Genomic DNA, 22,450 nt, shown 5'->3' with positions numbered 1-22,450 from the left:
ACCAACAGTTGCGAATAGAAGTGCTTCGATCGTTGTTACTCCGAGACAGGTTGTGGACTGCCTCCCGTCTAGGATCGGCATTTCTCAAATTTCAATCCCCGCAACGGGCCAGACCGGATGAATCTCTTCCCGCTTTTAAACGACAAGCCACGACTCTCTTGTGGGTTGTTCTGAGGCGCTGCTCGCGAGTCATGCATTTCAAAGACGTCGATCGGCCATAATAAGGACCATCCTCCAGAGCACGCTGGCAATCCCTACGCAATCATTCGACACAGTCACTGCATGACACTGTACAGTCTGCATACTGGGAACTTTAATACCTGCCTTTTGACAGGTCATATATTGTTTATCCCGTGGTTGCAGCTGGTTGCTGCATTATAAAGACTGTTACCCCGCCCATCATGCACCCACCGCAACAGAGACCTCAGATTTCATCATGGACGGCGTCAAGATCGTTGGTTTCTTAATCGCCTTAATCGTTCTCAGGCTGCTCTACGAGTACAGACGGGATCGCTCTCTGCCTCCTGGTCCCCCTCGTCTCCCTTTCATCGGCAACCTCCACCAGGCACCGACTGACCTGCCATGGCGAACATTCCACGAGTGGACCAAGGAGTAATCATCAGTGCCCAGTTCGGCGGCACCACGATAATTATGATTGCCAATGCCGCCATTGCTCGCGAGCTGCTTGACAAGCGCGGAAACATCTACAGCGACCGCCCGCGCATGGTCATGGCGGGCGAGAACCTGACCAAGGGCATGCATCTGCTGCTGAGGCGCTACAACGATCAATACCGGCTCCACCAGCGCATGCATGCGTCGCCATTTAGCCCCCGGGCGTCAAACACGTACTATCCTCTGCAGGACCTGGAGAGCAAGCAGCTGCTGTACGATTTTCTCAAGACAAACGACTTTCAGAAGCTGTTCGACTGCTACAGCGCCAGTCTGGTGTATTCGCTGGCTTACGGGTACCGTCTGCATACGGGTGACGAAGACGAGCTGAAGGACGCTCACCTCGTGGAAGAAAACTGGGCCTATGTCGGACGCGTCGGGACATGGATCGTGGACGCCCTCCCTTTCCTCAACGTTCTCCCTGCCCCTCTGGCGCCATGGAAGCGGACGACGAAGAAGTTTTTCAAGATCGAAGCGTCTCTCCATACACGGAATATAGAGAGAGGGCTGTTCAGCAAGGCGTGGAACTGGAGCAAGGAGTTCTCTGCCTCAAGGAAGCCGAGCAAATGACGGAGCTGGAGTTGGCGTACAGCGTCGGCGTTCTCGCTGATGCCGGGCTGGACACGACGTCAGTGCAGATGCGAGTCTTCACCCTGGCCGCGCTCGCCTATCCGGACTTTGTCAGAAAGGCCCAGAAAGAACTGGACGAAGTCGTTGGACCGGACCGTCTGCCGACGCTGGACGACAAGAAGAATCTGCCATACATCGTAGCCATCGTCGAAGAACAGTTCCGCTGGCGCTCCATCGTTCTGGGAGGTATCCCGCACGCGACGATGCAGGAAGACACGTACATGGGGTATCGAATCCCCAAGGGCGCCACCGTAGTGGGACTGCACTGGGCGATGAGCCTGGATGAGAAGGTATTTGACCGGCCGATGGAGTTCCTGCCTGAGCGCTGGCTGGAGGAGAAGAAGCCCGAGAACACAGACCAGCAGGAGCAGTGCTTCGTCAACTTCTTCGGCTACGGCCGACGGATCTGCACGGGGCGACACATTGCGCGGAACTCGATTTTCCTGCTGATCGCGCGCCTGCTCTGGGGATACAACATCAAGCATGCGGTCGACAGGGACGGGAAGCGCATCGAGGTGGACGACATGGCTTTCACTTCCGGGTTCGCCTCCTCGCCGCTGCCGTTCGAGGCGGTGTTTGAACCGAGAAGCGAGCATGCGAAGGCGGTCATCGAGAGGGAGTGGGAGACGGCCGAGAAGGATGTCGATGTGCTGTTGAATTCGATTCGCGAGAATCAGGTTTCGATGGGGATGAATGTGCGTGCGTAAGCTTTCCTGTGTAATTTTCTGGATGCTCTGCAGCGCATCAAGGACTTTATTCTAGGGACTGGACTAGCAAGGGTTGAGTCTGTCGCTGCGAACTTCCTGAGCTTTATTAGCTACCAAGGCTACTAGGAATGTAATACTGTTGCAATCGTGAATGACAGCTATCTACTGGCTTTGCATTCATCTATTGAAACGAGCAGAGTAGTTTAGTTAGCTAATGTGCCTGTTGCAATTCAATGCAATCCAAGCGAGGCCTTTATCTTTAATTGGGAGTACAACAAACGAAAGAAGGACAAGAAAAGAAAAGAAGAGAACAAGAAAAAATATCGAAAGAAATCTAAATATAAATATAAACCTCAAGAAAATAGCTCTCTTCTCTCAAGCTGTCCAAAAAAAAGAAAGAAACAGAAATTTGCTATATATATTAAATAGTAAATGGCAATAGGGCACAGCAGACCATGAGAGTAAGCACATGTATACAAATAAGTCAAGGAGAACTAACAACGGAATTTCCTTTGTGGGTGGCATCAAAATTACCGTTTTCGGCAGGATTATACGGTACGGCGATTGACAACATTCTGTCTAGGTAAGTATGCACTGTACATTAGTTGCTGTGCAGAGTAATACCTATATAAACTACCCACCTACCTACCTACGTAGGAGCTTACGAAGGTCGGTGAGTATTCACTGGATTAATTCACAGAATTCATCATTTGCAGTGCTGTTCTCCGCTTTTTCATGGTAGAGGTACAAGATAAACAGACCAGATATTGCCTACTTGGGGAAAACGGACGGTTTCGCGAAATAGGAAATTTCTCGCCGAAGCATCGATCGAGATTTCAAATATGTGACTGATACTATCGACTGATAATCGGCTCAAATCATAGTTACAGAAAGAAATTATTATGTATGCTACAGTGATGTCTTGCAAGGTGAATCAAATCAATCATCTGCAAATAAATGTGACGCTCTGCCTGATCACTATCTCCACCCCCATGCCCGCTGCAACGTGGCCACAAACTCCCCCGTCGGAAACGCATGATCGCGCTCCATAATATCCAACACCTGCAGCAGCGCCTCCTGCTCCTTCCGATCGTCAAAGTACTCTCCACACATGGCAATCCCCATCAACGCCTCGATGAACACCGACGGTAAGCGGCGATTGCTGAGCGCGATCCCGCACAGTCGGAGCACGATCCCCTTCAGCCGCCCTGTCAACTCGCGCATGCTGGCAGCGTATCCGGGCCCAGTTTGGGCCTGCTCGGGTCGTAGACTGCGAGCAGGATGCGGGCCAGCTCTGCGTGCGTCGTTCCCGTCACATGGCAGTCGTCTAGGTACCAGATCTCGGGGAAGATCTCGCCTGCTTGCCGGTTAGGCGCCCGGTAATACACCGGTTCGAACGAGCTCGGCAGGACGAGACCCAGCTCAGCCTCGTACTGCTTCAGCGCATGCCATCGCTCTTTATTATCAGCGTGGCGCTGAGGCGTAGTCGTATCGCTGGGGCCTCCGTAGCAGTACTGCAGTACGTCCGCACAGAAAATGACCAGACGATCTGCCCAGACGGCATCCTCGGCTGGAGAAAAGTTGCGGAACGCTTCGCAGCGGGAGAGAGGGAAGTTCGGCGGACGCTGCTTCATGAACGACGTAAACACTTCCTGCCGGAGGGCGACCCAGAAACACGCCTGACGGAGACTGTCGGTTCGGGGTAAGGGGGTGGAGGAGACAGAGACAGGTCGAGGCTGGGACATAGGACTCATCTCCCTCGGGTAGATCGCACCTGAGCGGTGTGGCACCGCCGCAGCCGACGGGACTTGCGCATTGAGAAAGATGCTCAGCATCTGCAGAAAGACTTCTTTGTCGCCGTCGCTGTCGTCCCGCAGCGGGGCGTCCATCTCCTCGTCCGTCCGGAGAATAATGGCTGCCGCCAGCAGGTTCTCGTTGTGGATCTGCGCCGGATCCATGCTCAGCCGCAGGAGATCCTTGATGCATTCGTTGTGATAGTACACGGCGGACTCTTCCGTCAGGTCAGGAAGCACATACCCCTGCCACTCCACGATGTCATCCGCGTTTCGATGCCGTGGGAGCCGCGTGAGGTGGCGGGCCGATGTCGTTAGTATCGCATTCAACAGAGGCGGCGAGGAGCGTGCTCGCTGGGGAACGACGTGGGTAAAGTGGCGTTCAGGGTTGCACAGGTCGAAGCGGCGGGCGATTTCTTCTGAGAAATATCGCATCAGGATTGCTTGGCGGCGGCTTTGACTGCGGCAAATCTCCGCCGAAGGCTGCTTGACGAGATGGCAGAAGAAGGGGTCATCTGAGAGGTCTATTGTTGGATGCTGTGGGAGGTTGGTGTATGCAGGCTCTGCAGTATTAGGCACGGGAACAGTGTTATAGACTGACGACTGAATGGAAGATGAGGTTTGTAGCGTAGACGATAAGGCAACAGGAGTTTGTTTATCGTCGAAAACACCTCTCTGAGATGGCTCATCGCGGGGAGAGGTGTCAGAAGATTGCGAGCCTTGGGAGGTGCCTGTAGTGCGAGATGTAGATTCGCAGATCGCCGACAACTGGCTCTCATTTTGTCCTGCGCAGACCTCTGAATCCGTATCTAGATCACATTCCTGGTGGTAGCCAGCAATGACATCCAGCGTCTCATCAATGAACCTCAGCCTGTCTACATACGCGTGGTTAATTAACTTGTTGCCGTCAGTTGAGTATGCTTGCTTACGAGGCTTCCGGGTCTTCAGCCAGTGCTGATCCTTTGCAAAGGTCAAACCGTATCTGGCATGGGAGCCATGGCGGAATCGAATTTTAGTGTTATTCCTGCCTCGGACGCACTGCTGGTTGCTTCGTCTGCAGCGTTGGCACTGTTCCAAATCGTAGTCACCTGTTCCAGTTATTGTGTGGTTGATGCTGACTGTTTGTTTGGATGATGCTTACACTTCAAATGCTTGTCTGTACGGATGGTCAGTTTACTACTAGCCAGAGGGACCCAGATACATGTACTTATCTGCAGTTGTTGCAGGGCACGATATCTGATCGACTTTGCTCAGGCGAGGATTTCCGGACTGAAGCTGTCATGCTGTCCGCTTCTCTTCATGGCAGGCGGATACCAGCAGCCAAACAGGCAAGAAATCGGCGACGAATTGCCTCCCATTGCACCAGCTGACGTCAATGCCAAACAGCAAATGCCCCGACTTTCCCCCGCGGCCGGAAAAGGCAGGCGGCGGGCGAGTTTCTCCGCACTGCCGTTCCGCTCCGCCCCCGCAAAATCTCCGCGTCGCCCGCCGCCGGCCAATCAGAATTCCCGCGATTGCATCGGCAGGGACCGTGCATCAGATGCAGCCGCAGTGATTGGCTGAGAGGGAACGCTCTGGGGAAGATCTCGCACGAGTGCTGCATGCAAGCCAATGGTTCGGCATATCCCGATCACAGATGGATGATCTGGATAACCTTGGAAAATCGACGAAACGCAATTCGGCGTCTGTTGAGCGGGAACGGCATCGTAGCTCGGTGTATAATACGTCGCTGCCACCCTCCAGCTGTACCCAGATGACGACGGCTGAACGTCTTAGCTAGCCTGTGCATCATTGTTTACTCGGTCATATATATACATTGTTACGGGCCAATTGAATGGCGCAATGGAGGAGAAAACGGCGACCAGTGGACATGTCGAGGCAGTGTCTCGCAATGTGAGAGCTGCCTCCGCGGACGCCCCCGTGTGGGAGCAGCAGCGAGCCACGTATGGCAAGCCAGGTGAGTAGACAGTGATCATGGAGTAAGAGAGTAGGACTGACGACCACAGGTTTTGCGGGCATTTTCTCCAACCCCTATGTCACCGCCTGCGCGGCCTTTGCCACCATGGGCGGTGCCCTGTTCGGCTACGACCAAGGCGTCATTTCAGTGACGCTCGTCATGGAGCACTTCATGGAGCGGTTCCCTGAGGTTGCGGAGGGGGCTGCTGGCGCCGGATTCAAGAAAGGCCTGCTCACCGCGATGATCGAGCTGGGTGCTTTCCTAGGCGCCATGAATCAGGGATGGATTGCGGACAAATTCTCTCGTAAATGGTCCATCTTGGTCGCTGTGTGTATCTTCCTTATCGGCTCGGCATTGCAGACGGGCTCAGTGAACTATGCAATGCTCGTCGTTGCCCGGTTCGTCGGTGGCATTGGTGTTGGTATGCTGGCTATGGTGGCGCCTCTTTACATCTCAGAGCTAGCTCCGCCTGAGATTCGAGGCACTTTGCTCGTGCTGCAGGAATTGTCTATCGTGACAGCTGTTGTCGTCGCCTTTTACATCACGTACGGCACAAGATATATCGATTCGGACTGGTCCTGGCGTCTTCCGTTCTTGCTTCAGGTGGGTGATTCCTCTCAAAAAGAAATAAGGGGAAAAATAAGGAAAGGGAAGAGATTGGACTTATTACTATCTCTTGCAGATGGTGCCTGCCATCTTCCTGGGAGTAGGAATTCCATGGCTCCCCTACTCTCCGCGTTGGCTCGCCAGCAAGGGCCGTGACGACGAAGCTCTCCAGGTTCTGAGCAAAGTCCGCAAGCTGCCCGAGTCTGACGAACGCGTGATTCAAGAGTGGATCGAGATCCGCTCCGAAGTGGCCTTCCGCAACGAGCTAAACAAAGAGCGCCATCCCACTCTTTTTCAAGACTCGAGCCTGTCGAGTCGCATCAAACGGCATCTGGTGGGATACACGGACTGTTTCCGGCCGGGGTGCTGGAAACGTACCCATATTGGCATTGGGTTGATGTTCTTCCAGCGTAAGGCGATCTTTTCTTCATTCCCACGACTTTAACCCAGGCTAACTCGGTTGACTCAGAATTTGGCGGGATCAACGCGCTGATCTACTACTCGCCCACTCTTTTCGGCACCATGGGTCTCGACTACGATATGCAGCTGACCATGTCTGGCGTGCTCAACATCTGCCAGGTCATCGCGTGTTTCTGGTCCTTATGGGGCATGGACCGCTTTGGCCGGCGACCGCTGCTTCTCGGCGGTGCAGTCTGCATGGTGATCTCGCATCTGATCATCTCCGTGCTGGTGGGCAAGTTCAGCGACGCCTGGCCAACCCACACGGCCGAGGCATGGACCTCAGTCGCCTTTTTGCTGTTTTTCATGCTGACCTATGGCGCCACCTGGGGGTCCGATCCCCTGGGCGATGCCCGCGGAGATCTTCCCTGCTTCGCTGCGTGCCAAAGGCATGGCCTTTGCAACCATGTCCAATTGGTTCAACAACTTCATCATCGGGCTGATCACTCCGCCCTTGGTGCAGAATACCGGGTTTGGCGCCTATGTCTTCTTTGCCGTGTTTTGCCTGCTGGCGCTTGTCTGGGTCTGGTTTGTCGTTCCTGAGACAAATGGTCGCACTCTTGAGCAGATGGATCACGTCTTCCACGACAATACGGGCGAGATAGAGCAGGCGCGGCGTGCACGGATTGAGGCGGAGATGTTGGGGCTGTCAGCGTGATATTTTACCTATATATAGCTTTATGTAGACTATTGCGAAAGGATTGAATATCACATGAAAAGGCCAGACACGTCTGTACATGTATTTCTCTTCCTTCCAATTCCGTAAAATGCAGGCTACATTTCTGAACCCGATTTATGACCATATCATTATTTCTCAACCAGGACATTTTTGTTGTTGTTTCCATAACAAACTTCGTACAACTACTACGGCATAATGAGTGCAAGGAATAGATGAGCCTGGAAAATCATACAAATCGCTTGTAAAAGCTACCTAGTCGTTGAGCACTCTATAAGCACTAGGCATTCCTGTATCCGTCTATCGTCAATTTGTAGTAATATTCGAGATCGTAGATAATGTAGGCTTCCACCTACTCCAAAAGAGGGACAGAGCATCACAGCAACTCCTTCAATACAACTTTCCCCTCATCGTCGCGGACGACAGTAAAGCTCCTCCACCCAGCCGCAGGAATCTTCATCTGCTTATCCCCCGTCAAATAGGTAATAAGCCCGCCGTGCGAGACAATAACAATGTCCCGCCGTTGCGAGCTTCCAAAAAATCAACTGATTGCTGACTTGCGCCGTCTGGTCCCGGACCTCTTTGATACCTCTGGAGACACCTCCCTCGATCTGGGGAGCGAGCCTATGCGTGGCAAAATCTACTCCAGCTGGCGGCTTTGGAAGAGACACGCAGAAAAGAGTGAGGCACAGACTAGTCTTCGCATCACCACCTGGTAGCTGACTTGAGCGGTAGCATCTCCCAATACCTTCCACAAAACACTCCTGCGAACCCTCGGGGAACAGCAGCATCGGCAGTTGAAGGAAGCCACTTCCTCGGGAGATGACCAACCCGTTCCACCATTGCAGCACCATGAATTCACCGAGGCTTGTCGCCAGCTGAAAGAATCGATCGAGGGGGAACGCGTGTCCGCTTCATTTGCCTGCGGTGGTACTATTCCCATCAGAAGCACTTCCATGGCAGTAGATGAGTCCTCCACACGTCGCACCTCGCTGCCGGTTCATATCTTCTGGACGAAGGAAAAGAACTCCAATAACGCGCGGAGATTGGTGCTCCCACTCAGCGACACTGACGAGTCAAACAAAAGCATACTCCGACAGCTTGTCATGGACTGCTCTCCTGCTAGCTTTGGAAGGGGAGACCAGGATGTGCTGGACCCGAGCTATCGAAAGGCCGGCAAGCTGGATCTGGACAATTCGCTAGCAGTTTCAACCCAGCCGACTTTGGCATTCTGGAGAACATCGAGCAGATTCTCCTGCCAAACGTCAGTACCGATCTCGTAAATAGTCTTCAGTTCAGGATGGTGACTGCAGATCTCTACAAGCTGAACGTACGGCCAACCGCAGCAACATGTTTGTGTATCTGGGTTGACGAGGCATGTGAAATATAGGCTTACTCCGGGCCTTCTGGCCATTTCCGTAAACATGTCGATACACCTCGTTCCCCAAGCCAGATCGGCTCGCTTGTCGTCTGCTTGCCGTCGCCGTTCAAAGGAGGCAATCTGATTGTCCGCCATCACGGCCAGGAAGTCGACTTCGACTGGAGCCTGGCAAGTGCCTCGACCATCCAGTGGGCGGCATTCTACAGCGACTGCGAGCATGAAATCAAGACAATCACCGAGGAGGACCGCATCACTCTCACGTATAATCTGTACGTCACGGAGCCAGTGGGAAGTGCCATCTCACGCAGCCCGATCGTTGAGCCCCAAACCCTTCCGTTGTACGGATATATCCGCGATATGACCAAACAGCGTTGGTTCATGGAAGATGGTATCGGATTCCCCCTTGACCTTCCGTGATGGATCATGCTGACAGCTGGCAGGTGGCGTTCTCGGGATTTTCTGTTCTCATGCCTACGCCCATAACTCGGACGTGGCGACCGAGAGTCTCCCAAGGGCGCTGAAAGGCTTCGATCTGGTTCTCTACTCCATATTCAAGTCTCTTGGTTATGAAGTGGATATCTTGCCAGTCATAGAGCCTGGGGGCGATTATGACACCACCAATCCACAGCTGGGACTCGAGGGATCTGTTCTTGGGAAACGGAAATGGGATTATATCTCGACAGACCGCTACGATGAATCGCCGCCATACCTGGAACATGGACAGACATTGGAGCAGGATTACGAGAGAGTGTTAGATGGCGACTTTAGAGAGTGCGACGATGTAGAGAAGCGCTGGAAAACGCTGCTCTATGCACGACACGTGAAGGGGAAGACGGACATGGCTCAGACTGCTCAAGAGAAGGGGCTCACCGAAATCGTCGACAGCTACAGCCGAATGGCAAGGGTTGGTAAATGGCTCAAGCCCTACTCTACCACGGACCGGGGGGAAGATGAGGACATCGACGAGGTAAGCAGTTTGGATTGACTCTCTGCTGGGGTGCCTCCACTGACCGGCATCTCTTTACAGGTGGCAAGACAAGTTTGGCCATTTTCCTACCTTCCCGGTATTACCTGGCTTACCGGACCGAAGCACGAGGAGATGGCGTTCAGTCAGATCGTTTATGGGAATGAAGCGGGAATTGGAACGCGTTACTCCTGTGACGCCATCTTTGTCATTATTCCGCCCTGGGAGAAGAGAGCGCAGCTGAGTTGGAAGGACAGAGCTGCCAGTCAAGGTTGAGGCCCTAGTCAGGCTTAATTTCAAATATACAGGGCGCGACTTCAACTGAAGAACCGGAGAGAACTATAGGATCAGGTAGACGTTGGATACTCTGAGAGTCCACCACAATGATATATTCTTGGATATCGCTCTGTTAGCTAATAGTAGACAAAAGGGTCAATGTCAATTTATTCTTGCTTTAGCTTGTTGGAGTTTTTCGAGTCTTGAATCGGACATAAAACTCGCTCTGCTTGACGAACCATGCATTACGCAGCTTCCATTCCCTCTCTGGATAGGCCAGAGATATCTTGGAAGTGACGTTAGTGAAAACAGTCATCAGAGAAGGTGACTTTGGGTCTACGCACCTCGAAGCTTTTCAACACCGCCGGCACCAACTTGTGCATTTCCAGCAGACTGATGTTCTTGCCGCTGCAGGTGCGAGCCCCTGCCCCGAAAGCAAAAAGATAGCTGTTCATCTCGCTCTTCTTTGCCTCGGATGCTTCTATCCACCTTTCTGGGCGGAAAACATCCGGGTCTGGGCCGAAGATATTCTTGTCCCGGTGGACGGTCCATGCAGAGCAGCCGACGTTGGTGCCTCCAGGGAGGAACGTCCCTGCAACCGTCACGCCTGAAGGGGGAACGATCCTCTCGAGGACGAGCCCGACAGCCGGATGGCAGCGGAGAGCCTCCTTGATGACGGCGCTCAGATACGGAAGATCACGGACGTCGTTCCACTGCACGAGGGGGTCGTCAGGCCGGAAGACGCCTTTCTCCTCCATCTGGCGGAACTCGTCCAGCAGCTTCTGCATCGTGGACGGGTTCCGGAGGAGGAAGTAGAAGATTGCGCGCAGCGAGATGGCGGTCGTGTCGGAGCCGGCGAAGACGTTGGACACGGCGAGCGACAGGACGCGCTCGGGCGTGATGAACTCGGGGTCTTTGTGGTGGCACTCGATGAATCGCGAGAGGAAGTCTCGTCTGGATGCCTTGCTTTCGTCGCGTTTCTCTTTCATGGCCTCTGCGCGGTCGGCCATGCGTTCGCGTGTGAAGATGACTACGGGGGAGGTCGTGTTTATCAGGCCGATTTTGGCCAGCCAGAGGCGGATGGGATTCTTGAGGAAGATCCGGTCGAGGAGAGGGATTTGGCCTGCCTGCTGTATGTTAGACGAGCGGAGCGAGTTGTTGAAGGCTTGTAATTCCAGTATGATAGGAAACTAAGTGACTAATAACTCACCACAGCGAAATACCCCAGCGCCCACTCGACATTGGCAATGATCGAATCGACATCCACCCCCCGGTCCACAAACCCCAGGCGTTTGGAAAAGGTCAGCTCGCCAATGACATCGAAGGCGTAGTACTGCAGCCAGGTGCCAAAGTCGCAGATGCCGGATTCATCGTCGTCGTCTCGATCGGCGAATCTCTGCTTCAACTGGTGCAAAAACGCCCTCGTCGTGGAGTTGACCAAGGGCTCAAACTGTACGAGAGTGGACATGGCGTACGCATTCGCGACGGCTCGACGCAGCCTGGCATGGTATTTCTCGTCCGTGGTGTTGAACAGACTCTCCAAAGGCCGTCCCTTGGCAATACTCTGCTGAACGGGGTAGAAGCCGGACTTGACGAAGCCCGAATTCAGCGCGTAGATGGTCTTGATGGCCTCCGGGTCAGAGATAGATACGGTTTTGGGTCCCAGGCGAACGATAGGCCCGTATTTCTCGTGCAGGGCAATGTGCACCCGCTCTGCTCGTCGGCCCCAGACGATCCAGAGACGCCACAGATCGGTGTACGCGGCGAGGCGTGGCCCGGGCAGGTGGTTGATGCCATGGCCGTATTTGTTGTGTAGGAGGCGGACGACGAGGGCGAGGGCGCAGAGCCCGAAGAAGAGGTATGGGGAGAGGAGAATTAAGGGAGAGAGGAGATGGGTGATCATGACAAGTCTTCCTCGTATATATATAGGCAGGTCATCTACCTAGAATGTCCGATAACAAAGCTTACCTACATGTAGTCAGAACATGTAATTTCGATCTCTTCGTCCGATTGCTACTCTCGAGCTCTCATCCCAGCAGTCGGAAATATCCGAATGTGTATGGAGAATATTGACCGCCTATTAATGTCTCCCCCGCAAATACCGTAATTAGTACACGTTGGCGGTGTAATGAAGCGGGGGAAGCTAATAGCTGAGTTTGCCGGCGGGATTATCGTTGCCATTTCGGCGTGATTTCCGATGATCATCGTGGAGTATATCCGTGACTTGAGCTCCTCAGTACTCCGTATGTGTATATACATACAATCAAGAGGATACTTTACTTTCCAGGAAGGAAAAGGTACAGAAAAAAAAAGAAAAGAAGAGAAACTGACAACTAGGTAAAGCATATTGATAATCTTGTTGGTATTGTGTTGCTGCATAGAATTCTAGAAGAAAATATTCTGTCAGCCCCGCGCGGAAAAGATGACAGGCCGCTCACTATATATAGCTACAGCTACGATAGTATGTAATACTCAAGTGTGGAAAAGTCAACTTATTAGTATTGTTTGTGCTTTTTGTTTTATTATCTTACAGTTTCTTGGCTTTGGTGTGTTCCATTAGTGGAGTGAGCCTAGCTAGGCTCAGAACTACATCTGCCAGAAGAGCTAACTCCAGAAAGCGAATGCTATGGAATGTGAATGCTATGGCATCTTCTTGCTGTGTCACACATTTATAGCTATATAACTAGGTATACTGCGGATATCTCAAATCATGCTTGTCATCTAGCACCATAACTCGTAATACCCTCCTCCAAAGCTTTAATCTGCAGCGCCAGAATCCTTGAATAATACCGACACAGCGCCAGATTCCCACCCATAAACCAGAAGCCCGGATGGCCGCTCCGTCTCCAGATCGTCCGCATTTCCCCCTCCTCATCAAAGCCCCAGATACTGCCGACTCGATCGGCAACTTCATCGCCCAGGATCTCTCGCGCCTGCGTCCTCATATTCTGGTATCCCGTCGCGAAGACAATCTCGTCGGCCTCCAGCTGGGATCCGTCGGCGAACTCCAGGCCATGAGGCAGCACTTGCGTGATCTCCTGGCCCTGCTTGATCTTGATCTTGCCGTCGATGATCAGCTGGCTGGCCCCGACATCAATGTAGTAGCCGCCTCCCCGCTGGAAGTACTTGAAGAAGAGACCAGCGTCATTCGGCCCCATGTCCAGCTTGAATCCGGCCTTCTCCAGCCCTTCCAGCGTCTTCTTGTCGCGCTGGTTCTGCAACGCGGTCACCTTGATCTGCTGCGCTTTCAGAATCTCCGACGGGATGCTCCACAGCAGGAGATCGGCGTCGTCGACTGGCGGGCCGTCCTCGTCGTAGAGACCCTTGAGGCCGATCTCCGTGATGGACTCGGACGAGATGACGCAGGTCGAACTGCGCTGCACCATCGTCACGTTGTACCCTTTCTCGTAAAAGTCCTGCGCGATGTCATGGCCCGAGTTGCACGAGCCGACGACGACGGCCTTTTTGCCTTTGGCGTCCGCTCTGGCGCCGGGGAATTCGGAGCTGTGGCAGAGACGGTCGCCCTGGAAGCTCTCCATCCCTTTGATGGACGGGAAGTTCTTCTTGCCCGAGTGGCCAGTTGCGAGAATGACGTGGCGCGGATGCACAGTGCGGGTTTCCGTCGTGCCGTCGTCTTTTTGCCGCTGCAGGGTGATCGTCCATTGTTTCCTGCTCTCGTCCCAGGATGAGGACGTGAGAGTGGTGCGGACCCAGACGTTCAGCTCGAGCAGTTTGGCATAGGACTCGAAGAATTCGGCCAATTTGTCTTTTGGGGTGAAGATGGGCCATGTAGATGGGAACGGGATGTAGGGCATGTGGTCGTACCAGACTGGGTCGTGCAGGACGAGTTGATGGTATCTTCGCCGCCAGTTGTCGCCGATGCGATCTTCACGATCGACCACCAGCGTGTCCACGTCGAGCATTTTCAGGCGGGCGGCAGCAGTGAGACCACCCTGGCCGGCACCTAAAGATAATCTATTAGCACGTATAGACCTCCTAAGCATCCTCTAGCAAGATGGCCGTACCAATAATCAGCACAGTCGGCTCCTTTCCCTCGAGGTTCGCCTCTGCCGTTCGTCTTTCCTGCCAGTTCTTCCGGTCTGGCCGTCCTCCATGCTCGACGCCTTTCGGTCGTCGATGGTTCAGGTTTTCTTCATGACCGGACAACTCACGCAGCGACGTGAAGAAAGTAAAGATCTTCCATTGACCATCCTTCTCCTCCGCCAGTCTTGCCACACCCTGACCCTTACCAACCTCGGTGGTGAAAGTGACGAAGAACTCGACGCCCTTGGCCTCCCCAATCCCGCCATCGATGGGACCAAAGTGCGGAGCGCGCAAGGCCGACGACCGATCGATCTCGACCTTGGTGAGACGGCAGCCTTCGGAGAGAAAGCTCGCTATCCGGTCTCGACCCTTCAGCGTGTGCAGATCCCACGAGAGAGCCAGATGGTCCCGCCAGTAGCCGTTTTCTAGGAACAGCTGTGCGATCGCCTGGTGGTCCTTCGCTTGCAGGGCCTTGTTCAGATTGTCGATGGCTGTCGTTGCCACCTCGTCCACGGACGCTGGGGGTGTAGAGCTCGTGGCGGGGGGTTGTCCCACGGGGATGTTGACCGAGCCCGGTTCGACTCTGTCCCGCGAGAGGACGATACGGTGGGGGAGGGTAGTGGTGGTGGTAATTTCTACTTCTGTGGCCATTTTTTTGATAGGAAGATAAATGAACGAGAGACACTGGGAAAGAAAGCAAAGCACAGAGGGCAGGATGGTCCATATATGTAGCCTTGCCAAGCGGACTGATCCCGAAATCCCCGCGCTGGAAGGTCTCCTTCGGGATAGCTTCCTTTCTTCATGCAATACCAGCCCTCCTGGTCAGGTCAAGGGAGACCTCGAGTGGTCTATTTCAGGACTTTTGGCCCCAGGCCCACCCTGAACTGCATAGTTATTATCTTCTTCCCAAAAACATATCATTGGCTATGTTTTCTCACGTGGCCTTTATGATCTACGTTTGGGCAGGGTTCTGTCTGTCTTTGCCATATTTCTGGCCAGCATGCATCTACGGAGTATAATGGAGTATATAATTGGTGCTGACTACACGGTTCACCAAAAATTAGAATTCAACAACAGTGAAGATCGTCTTGTTGCAGCATTGCTGAGAAAACGGAGAATTAGGGCTTTCTTCAGAGCTGTTGGTGTTTCTACGAAACTAATTTGTCACACGTATGTACATACAGTACAGTACGTTCAGTAATGTCACATGTCGTACATGTAGAGTACAACGACTTCCAAGGTATTTCGAGTCCTGACCAGTGCAGCCAGATGAGAAATCTGTGGCACATCACAGCTATCCGAATCTCTCGGGGAACGTTCCGAACAGCAGACGTGGCAGCTAGCGAGAGCCTAGGCAATGATATCCATGAAGGAGAGCTTCCCCGCATGCCGCGGGGTTGGCGGGTCTCGGGCCGGGGAAACTCCATTTATGTCTGGAGATGGCGTTCGGGAAACCTGCCTAATCTGTCAAAATGGAGTAGACAGTTCTGTCTATCTGGAAAGCATTGTCCTAATCCACGGCGCATAGTCTGGTCTTCTAAATCATGAAAAGACGTTGATGCTGTATACAACATGTGACTCTCATAATCACGTGATGCTCCTAATCTGGAAGTGTCGAGTCTGCTGACTTGAACTCCTGCTCTCAGTCTTGCGATCTCTGTAATTTTTTCTCATTTTTCGTCTTTCTACTTCGACACTTAGATCAATACTCGCAGCGCAATCCGATCTACGTGGGGGCTGTTCTCAATGTTATATTACATAATCACCCAAGAGTACAACTGGCTATCACTGCTGCCTATATAGCAGCGCTTTTCATATGAATCTCTCGCTTTCGCAATAATTGCCAGAGGAGGTCCTTTCGGAAATCATGTTTTCCTTGTTGAAGCACGCTCTTCCATCCGAATGACTCGCGTTGTTTTCTCTTGCATTCTTTGTGGACATCCCATCTGGCACGATGACCCGCTCTCGGAGTCTTGGTCGAGACAATTTCGTGCGGGTGAGTGACATGTTAGCTCTGACATAGTCAAACGGACCCACCAATAGAAATAAATACATGCACTCTACTCGAGTCCGGAGGGAACCCGGATCTCTGGCGTGGGCCTGTACACCAACGCGTTTGGCGGCGACTATATCGTCCCTCGCGATGAGACTGCCAGATGGGACGATTCTGGATACGATTCTTCAGCCTCGGACCAGCTTCCTGTGATGTGACAAATGCCATCATTTAAGGAGCATGGGTTTGTCTTTCATGACGCTTGCTGGTCTCTTCTGAAAGAGGTCTACCACGATGAACCAGTGCCTTTGGAACGCCTGGTGGAAGTGTGCAGGGCGGTGCCATTTCCGCACGGAGCAGCCGAGTTTATGAACTGGAGGCACGGTTACGGAGGGTTGGTTCGTCTCAATAGGCAAAGTTACTATCCATGGGAAGGGACGTCGGCAGAGTGCGATGACGAGGCAACAGCACGCCTGCATGCAGCAGAGAACCCGTGTGATGAAGAAGAGGTTCAACAGTTGTTGAAAGAACAGCGACAGTATCCACCAAGTGAGACGCTGATCGGTCAACGCAGAGTCTCAGACGAGAAAGATTGCTTCATGAGGATCCCATTCGATGTTTTGGACGAAATAGCCGCCTACCTAGCAACCGCAGACGTTCTACGACTCCGTCAAGCTTCGAGGGCTTTTGTCCCCATCTTTTCTAGTCAATCTTTCTGGGCCTCCCAATTTGAAGTCAACGGCGAACAGGGGTTCCTTTTCGAGGCGCGGAGGAACAAGGAGTCGCGAGACTGGCGATGGCTGTACCACCGCACGAATGACGCACATGGCTCTCCTGGACTGCAGAACAGAAAAAGGATTTGGTGTTTGAACAAGTCCCTGAAGGATATACTAAGCATGCGTTGGATGGATTCATCCACCATTCGTCGAGAGGACCTGGACGGAGCCGAGTGGAGATGGAAGGAGGTACATGGCGATCTGCAGCACGACCGATTTCCGGGTAGATTCCACGACGGTTGTCGCCTCTCGCGCAAGCAATGTACTCGTGTTCCTGATGTTCTTTCTCGCATTGCTGTCTCCACCATTCGGGACGGAGATGAGACCTATATTGTGGGCATGCGGCTTATCTCGACGGACGGGGCAGATATATATCTAGGCTATACGACCGAGGACAGAGAGCTCTCTGTAGACGTTACCGTTTTCAGAGGATTCGTCGTAGCCATTGGGTCAAGAGGCATCAACGGGTTGCAGGTTGTTATGGACCAGGGATCCATATCACGATGGCTTGGCTGTCCCGACGATTCGCCAAAGACACGCCGTCTTGTGGTTGCAGGATCCATCGCCGCGTTGGAGGCTGGATTTGATGTGTGTAATTTGTAGCGTTTCCTTCTTGTCTGACGATATTGTTCATAGTACCGCTGACTGCATGATAGGCATACAAGATGATCACTCTAGCCGTTGCCGAAAACCCATCCGTTTGCAATGCAACATCAACGGAACCAAGCGATCCACTACGTGACACCGCATTATGGTATCCCGATATCCCTCCCCCAGGCGTGTTCTTGAATGGCGAGGACTTTCTCAGCGAATACCCACACTACGACGAGGAATATCAGCCACTGGTGTGGACACTATTCGGCGGTCTGGATGGTATCTATCTTCGATCCTTGACAGGGATCTCTATCGTCTTCCAGCGCTTTGTGCGCGCAATTGAGTTTCATTATAACACCGATGATATCCCCACAGAATGCCGCAAGATGGGCCGTTACAGGCCCAGTGTGCAGGACAAAGTTACGTACTTTCCCATTGATGGACCTGGTGGGGAGGTCATTGAGGCTGTTGAACTATATGTGAGAGCTACGCCTAGCAATGTCAAAAGTCCAGGTTATGCCTATGGAGTGACGAGACTATTCAAGGTCGGTTCTTCCTTTTTTTTTTGAATCCACTTGTTATCATGTACTTACTGAAAATAATAGCTTTTCACAAATCACGGGCGATCCCTTCATATCCAAGCAGAAAGAATGCCGGAAATAGTCAGGACAAAAACATTAAGAGCCGCTCCAGGAACTACTATTACTGGGTTCTATGCCGTCCATGTAAGTGTGCACCTTACAGCTGAGATCAAGTAGATGCTGACAAGATGACAGCATCGGAGAGATGGACTCATTAGGTTTGGCATTATATCTGATGTAGTCAAAGGGAGTAGACCAAGTACATACAGCACATGAATGAGGTTTTGCGACGACATGACATGGATACCAAGTCTTAGATATGATAGTCTGGTAGTCGGTCGATGGTCAAAGGTCGAGAGTTCATGTGACCGAGGAATGGAGAAACCAAACTCCAACATACCAGTACATACTACTATACAAGCATGGTATCCAACATACAGCAAACTACCACAACATTATACCCATCTCTGTATAAATCCTTGACCAGAAACATCTGCTACATGCGACCATAGGGTGTGGAAAACAGGGCTTCCCGTCCGCTCAGCCGTACTTAAGCCACAATTATAAGCGCGGTCAATTGTCAATACAGCCCTAAAGTTATTGCCGCTTTAAAAGTGGCAGTCGTGCGAGATGTAGGTGAGTGCAGGTGAGCACAGGTGAGCAAAGTGATGCCTTGGAGAAATGGGGGTGAGCAGGGTGAGTTGGTGGGTGAGCGAGGTGATTCAGGGGTGGGACTGAAGGCACTGCAATTTAGAGTACATATGAGGGCGTAGAATAAGACATATAGGCATATCTCTGCCTGACCATTTTCTTTTCTATTTCTCTTCTTGTGCTACCTGTAACTGAAAACGATCTCGATACCTATGATCACGTGATGAACCCTACTAAGGAGGAGCAGAGACAGTGGAAAGTTGGCAAAAACTTGCCGAGTCCTGCGGCTTCACTGCATCCTATCAACAAGAACAAGAAAATAGTGACAATGTGGTGTCTTCAGAAGAGACAAGCTCCTGCGACTGATGTCTCATATGCCAGGGCTGTTGAGAACTGGTATTTGTACTCTGAATCTTTTAGCAACAGATGCAGATATGATGCAGTTAACTTCTCCTTCCAGTCAGAAGATGGAAACCCAAAAAACCTGTAAGGACTTCAAGATTAGAGGACATGGTAATTTAATGCTCACATAGTGAAACAAATACATCTCCAGGAACTGTACCACCACATGCTACCTACTTTGCATTATTGTTGTCACCATTATTCTTATCAGTATCACTCTCATCTTCTTCATCTTCTAGATGTATAGTTCCCCAGCAAGGACCATTATTACACAGCATCTGGATAACATCTTTGTGTCCATTGGAGGAAGTAGCCTAAAGAGTAGAGCTGTAGTCTCCACTCTAGGTATTGACATTGGCCCCCTTATCTAGCAGGATCTGGACAATCTTCTCATGCCCTCCTGCTGCTGCTGCATAGAGAGCAGTGCCATAGTGTCCACCTTGGGCATTAACATCAGCACCATGCTTGATTAGACATTTGACTGCCTTTGTTAAGCCCCCAAATGATGCATAATACAATGCATCAGCTGGCTTTTCTGCTTCTATGAACATATTGTTCTGTAGCCAAAAATACTCATTTTTCCATGGCTGATCTGGGTCATAAATGTAATACCAGTTAATATATGACCCTTTGCGGTGGAGGAAGAACTCCATAGTTAGCCTATGCAATACTTTATTCTCTCCTTTGCCCACAGCAGCATGGCCCATCCAGTACTGTGTACAATACTGCGCCAATGGGAAGTCACCTCTGATCTTATGCACCAGAAGGTCCTGGTCCAAATGCAACAAATATGCTAGACAAACTGCTGCAATTAATGCTCTGGCGACCATCTCCTGGAAATATTGTGTGAGATGTTTATTAAGCTGGTTTGACATCAGATATTCTTTGACAGAGAAATGCGCCAATTGAAGCACCGCCCCTTTGTTATTCTCATAGGGCATATATATATATCCCTCATAGGGCGAATTTTTTATGGGCACCACAACCACTAAGCTTGAGCAGTATCGCGAGACCTCCTGTGGATCAGGCATCTGGTTTTTTGGATTAAACTGTGGATCCCCTTCAGTATCTACTGCTATTATATCGACAGCCTCCTCAATCTGCAAAGGCCGCTCAGAGAATACCAAGAATTGAAGAATCCTTATGGCATTCTGCTTGTATTCATGAGGGATGCCACGCAAAATCCGGGCATAGGTTTTGTCCAATGTTTTTGGAAGGGATGTGAGTGCATTTTTGAGCGTGGGATAGTCCAGGCAATTTTCTAGAGCATCAAGCTGGCATGCAGCCCACCGAAACCTGTATTGTCTTAGCTTTTCTTTAGATAAACAAAGTAATGCACAACAGCAAAACTCTTACATTCCATCCACCTTTTCAATCAATCTTGCCTCAATCTCCTCCTGAATGTCTGGTCGCAACTGCCACCTTTTCAGGCCCTTATCTTCTCTAAATCTCATAGAGATGTATGCATGGATATCATCAGTGACCTTGTCACTCTGAATGGGCATTATGTATTCATCATGAGCCCATTCACTTATTGTCGATTTGATGTCTTGTTCTGGGCGGCTGGTGACAAGAACATGGACATTACTTTGCTCCGAGACAAGGTCTTTTATCCATGGTAGCAGCCCTTCAGTTTGGGACTCTTTCCTGCTATGGCATTCATCAAGGGCGTCCAGTACAATCCAGACTTTATCAAACTGCTGTATCATGTAGAGAAGAGTTGTACACAATGAGTTGGTAGTCAGCTGTCGATTTCCCTCCTCACAAGAGGAAAATAGCGAATCTAATTGTGTCCAAGTATTCTTCTGCTGATGAGTGGGCAGATCATGCTCTCATGTGACTGCTTACTGGTGTCGTTAAAGTCAAAATAGAAGTAAAGAAGGGCCTGAGAGTAGGAGCTGGTCTTCTGATGATGGTGGAGCTGAGGATTATTTTCCCACATCCAGGTTTACCGCAAAGCCATAGAAATGAGTTTGATTGTATCTTCCAATTTGCAAAGACCTCACTTTGTAGGAACCAGAGGCCTGAGCCCTTGTGCTGTAGTGCTAATGCTTTGTTGTAGTTGTTAAGGGATCAGGGGGGGACAGCCACTTCATGACTTTCCATTGATGATTATCAAGGTGTAGTCTATCAATACTGCTTTTTGTCTCTTCAGCAGTAGAAAATATATTGGAAACCTTTTGTTCAACTACATATGGAGTTAATACCAGATTTTGCAGTATTTCTGAAGTTGACTAACTGTTTTTGAGAATATTGGCAGCCTTCTGTATTCTTTCCAAATCTTCTCCTGGAACAACTCCTAGAAACTCCTTTATATATGCAGCAGCAGTTGCAGCAGCATACCTTTGCCAGTGATTGTTTTTGTGGGAATCTGCAAAGTTGCAAATTCCACTTATAACAAGACAAGGGAAGCTGTTTATCAGTCCAGCTGCTTCCATTTCAAGACAGATGCATTCCTCCCCAGTGTCCTGGACTATCAAGTCTCTGGTGGCAGCATCTTTGACTAGTGTGTTGCCAGAGGCAATGACACCATAGTGAATCTAAATCGACAGGCTTTTCGTGTTGCTCATCAAGCATTGCGGTTGCCGCCGCTAGCTCTAATGGAAGAGCAGCGATCCATCCGACAGTGTACTCGTCACGGTTTTTGAGGCCTTTACAGAAGCCATCACACGCAAGCAAAGCCAAAAGAGTAATCATGAGGTAGCTATGTCGTTCACAGAGTTCAGCATACGGAGTTCTCAGCCTCAACGTGTACTTCTTATGAACTGCGGAGGCTGCCGCAGCCCCGCCATTGCAGTTAATGACCCGAGCCAAGCAGATCCCTGCAACAAGAGTTTTGCCAGCGAGTCTGCAGGTCAATTTGTCCCTCGGTCTAATAAAAGATACTCACCAATAATGATCTCCACAGATACCTCTGGAAATTCTGCAGGCAGCTTGATGACCTTAAGACAACTAACAAAAATCATATGCACTCGACAAATTCATCGAAGTTGCACATTTTTTTACACTGCCCTTCCAAGAACACAGGGCAGCTGCACACCCGGGATCAGGATTGAACTGCACTGCGGCTTGGCTAGACAACCTTACTTATAAGGTCCTCACATAAATCACCAGTGGACGTTCAATATCGTGGCCATGTGTGGGCATGATGAAACTCGTCTCCTGCGGCTGAGACGCTGAGGGTGAGCCGATCTGGATCAGGATCCAACCAGCGGCAGTTGTTCAGGCTGAGTGGCATTGTGCAACCGTCACATAATCCTGGGTGAGCAATCCCTCAGGCATCACCCAGTG

General features: G+C 51.3%; 8 protein-coding genes across 8 annotated transcripts; 4 read left to right on the top strand and 4 right to left on the bottom strand.

The window, feature by feature from the left end:
• Positions 1-582: 582 nt before the first annotated feature.
• On the top strand, positions 583-2,132 carry T310_3819 (O-methylsterigmatocystin oxidoreductase; the record flags this gene model as incomplete). The annotated part of the gene is made up of 3 exons (XM_013473293.1): positions 583-1,127; positions 1,169-1,994; positions 2,040-2,132. The coding sequence occupies 3 exons, from the start codon at positions 583-585 to the stop codon at positions 2,130-2,132; spliced, it is 1,464 nt and encodes a 487-aa protein (XP_013328747.1).
• Positions 2,133-3,217: 1,085 nt separating this feature from the next.
• On the bottom strand, positions 3,218-4,797 carry T310_3818 (uncharacterized protein; the record flags this gene model as incomplete). The annotated part of the gene is made up of 2 exons (XM_013473292.1): positions 3,218-4,696; positions 4,777-4,797. The coding sequence occupies 2 exons, from the start codon at positions 4,795-4,797 to the stop codon at positions 3,218-3,220; spliced, it is 1,500 nt and encodes a 499-aa protein (XP_013328746.1).
• Positions 4,798-5,641: 844 nt separating this feature from the next.
• On the top strand, positions 5,642-7,537 carry T310_3817 (Uncharacterized protein; the record flags this gene model as incomplete). The annotated part of the gene is made up of 5 exons (XM_013473291.1): positions 5,642-5,756; positions 5,806-6,359; positions 6,439-6,772; positions 6,832-7,349; positions 7,508-7,537. The coding sequence occupies 5 exons, from the start codon at positions 5,642-5,644 to the stop codon at positions 7,535-7,537; spliced, it is 1,551 nt and encodes a 516-aa protein (XP_013328745.1).
• A 472-nt stretch (positions 7,538-8,009) lies between these two features.
• T310_3816 (uncharacterized protein) lies at positions 8,010-10,118 on the top strand (the record flags this gene model as incomplete). Its single annotated transcript, XM_013473290.1, has 5 exons — positions 8,010-8,178; positions 8,233-8,765; positions 8,888-9,266; positions 9,319-9,845; positions 9,906-10,118. 5 exons carry the CDS (start codon positions 8,010-8,012, stop codon positions 10,116-10,118), a joined length of 1,821 nt encoding a protein of 606 aa, XP_013328744.1.
• A 178-nt stretch (positions 10,119-10,296) lies between these two features.
• Positions 10,297-12,021, bottom strand: T310_3815 (uncharacterized protein; the record flags this gene model as incomplete). Its single annotated transcript, XM_013473289.1, has 3 exons — positions 10,297-10,404; positions 10,463-11,245; positions 11,329-12,021. The coding sequence occupies 3 exons, from the start codon at positions 12,019-12,021 to the stop codon at positions 10,297-10,299; spliced, it is 1,584 nt and encodes a 527-aa protein (XP_013328743.1).
• An 814-nt stretch (positions 12,022-12,835) lies between these two features.
• Positions 12,836-14,813, bottom strand: T310_3814 (Dimethylaniline monooxygenase (N-oxide forming); the record flags this gene model as incomplete). Its single annotated transcript, XM_013473288.1, has 2 exons — positions 12,836-14,082; positions 14,144-14,813. 2 exons carry the CDS (start codon positions 14,811-14,813, stop codon positions 12,836-12,838), a joined length of 1,917 nt encoding a protein of 638 aa, XP_013328742.1.
• Positions 14,814-16,376: 1,563 nt separating this feature from the next.
• On the top strand, positions 16,377-18,386 carry T310_3813 (F-box domain containing protein; the record flags this gene model as incomplete). Its single annotated transcript, XM_013473287.1, has 4 exons — positions 16,377-17,519; positions 17,588-18,070; positions 18,131-18,250; positions 18,354-18,386. The coding sequence occupies 4 exons, from the start codon at positions 16,377-16,379 to the stop codon at positions 18,384-18,386; spliced, it is 1,779 nt and encodes a 592-aa protein (XP_013328741.1).
• A 946-nt stretch (positions 18,387-19,332) lies between these two features.
• On the bottom strand, positions 19,333-22,234 carry T310_3812 (uncharacterized protein; the record flags this gene model as incomplete). Its single annotated transcript, XM_013473286.1, has 9 exons — positions 19,333-19,473; positions 19,513-20,455; positions 20,516-20,859; positions 21,008-21,204; positions 21,399-21,468; positions 21,503-21,587; positions 21,690-21,981; positions 22,050-22,111; positions 22,200-22,234. Coding segments are annotated over 9 exons (2,169 nt in total), but the record flags the coding sequence as incomplete, so codon positions are not given.
• Positions 22,235-22,450: the final 216 nt, after the last annotated feature.

The sequence above is a fragment of the Rasamsonia emersonii genome (genome assembly GCF_000968595.1).
Source record: "Rasamsonia emersonii CBS 393.64 chromosome Unknown ctg1118621760086, whole genome shotgun sequence".
NCBI lineage: Eukaryota > Fungi > Ascomycota > Eurotiomycetes > Eurotiales > Trichocomaceae > Rasamsonia > Rasamsonia emersonii.
Note: the sequence above shows the minus strand (reverse complement) of the source record. Positions and strands in the feature narration are given on the sequence as shown.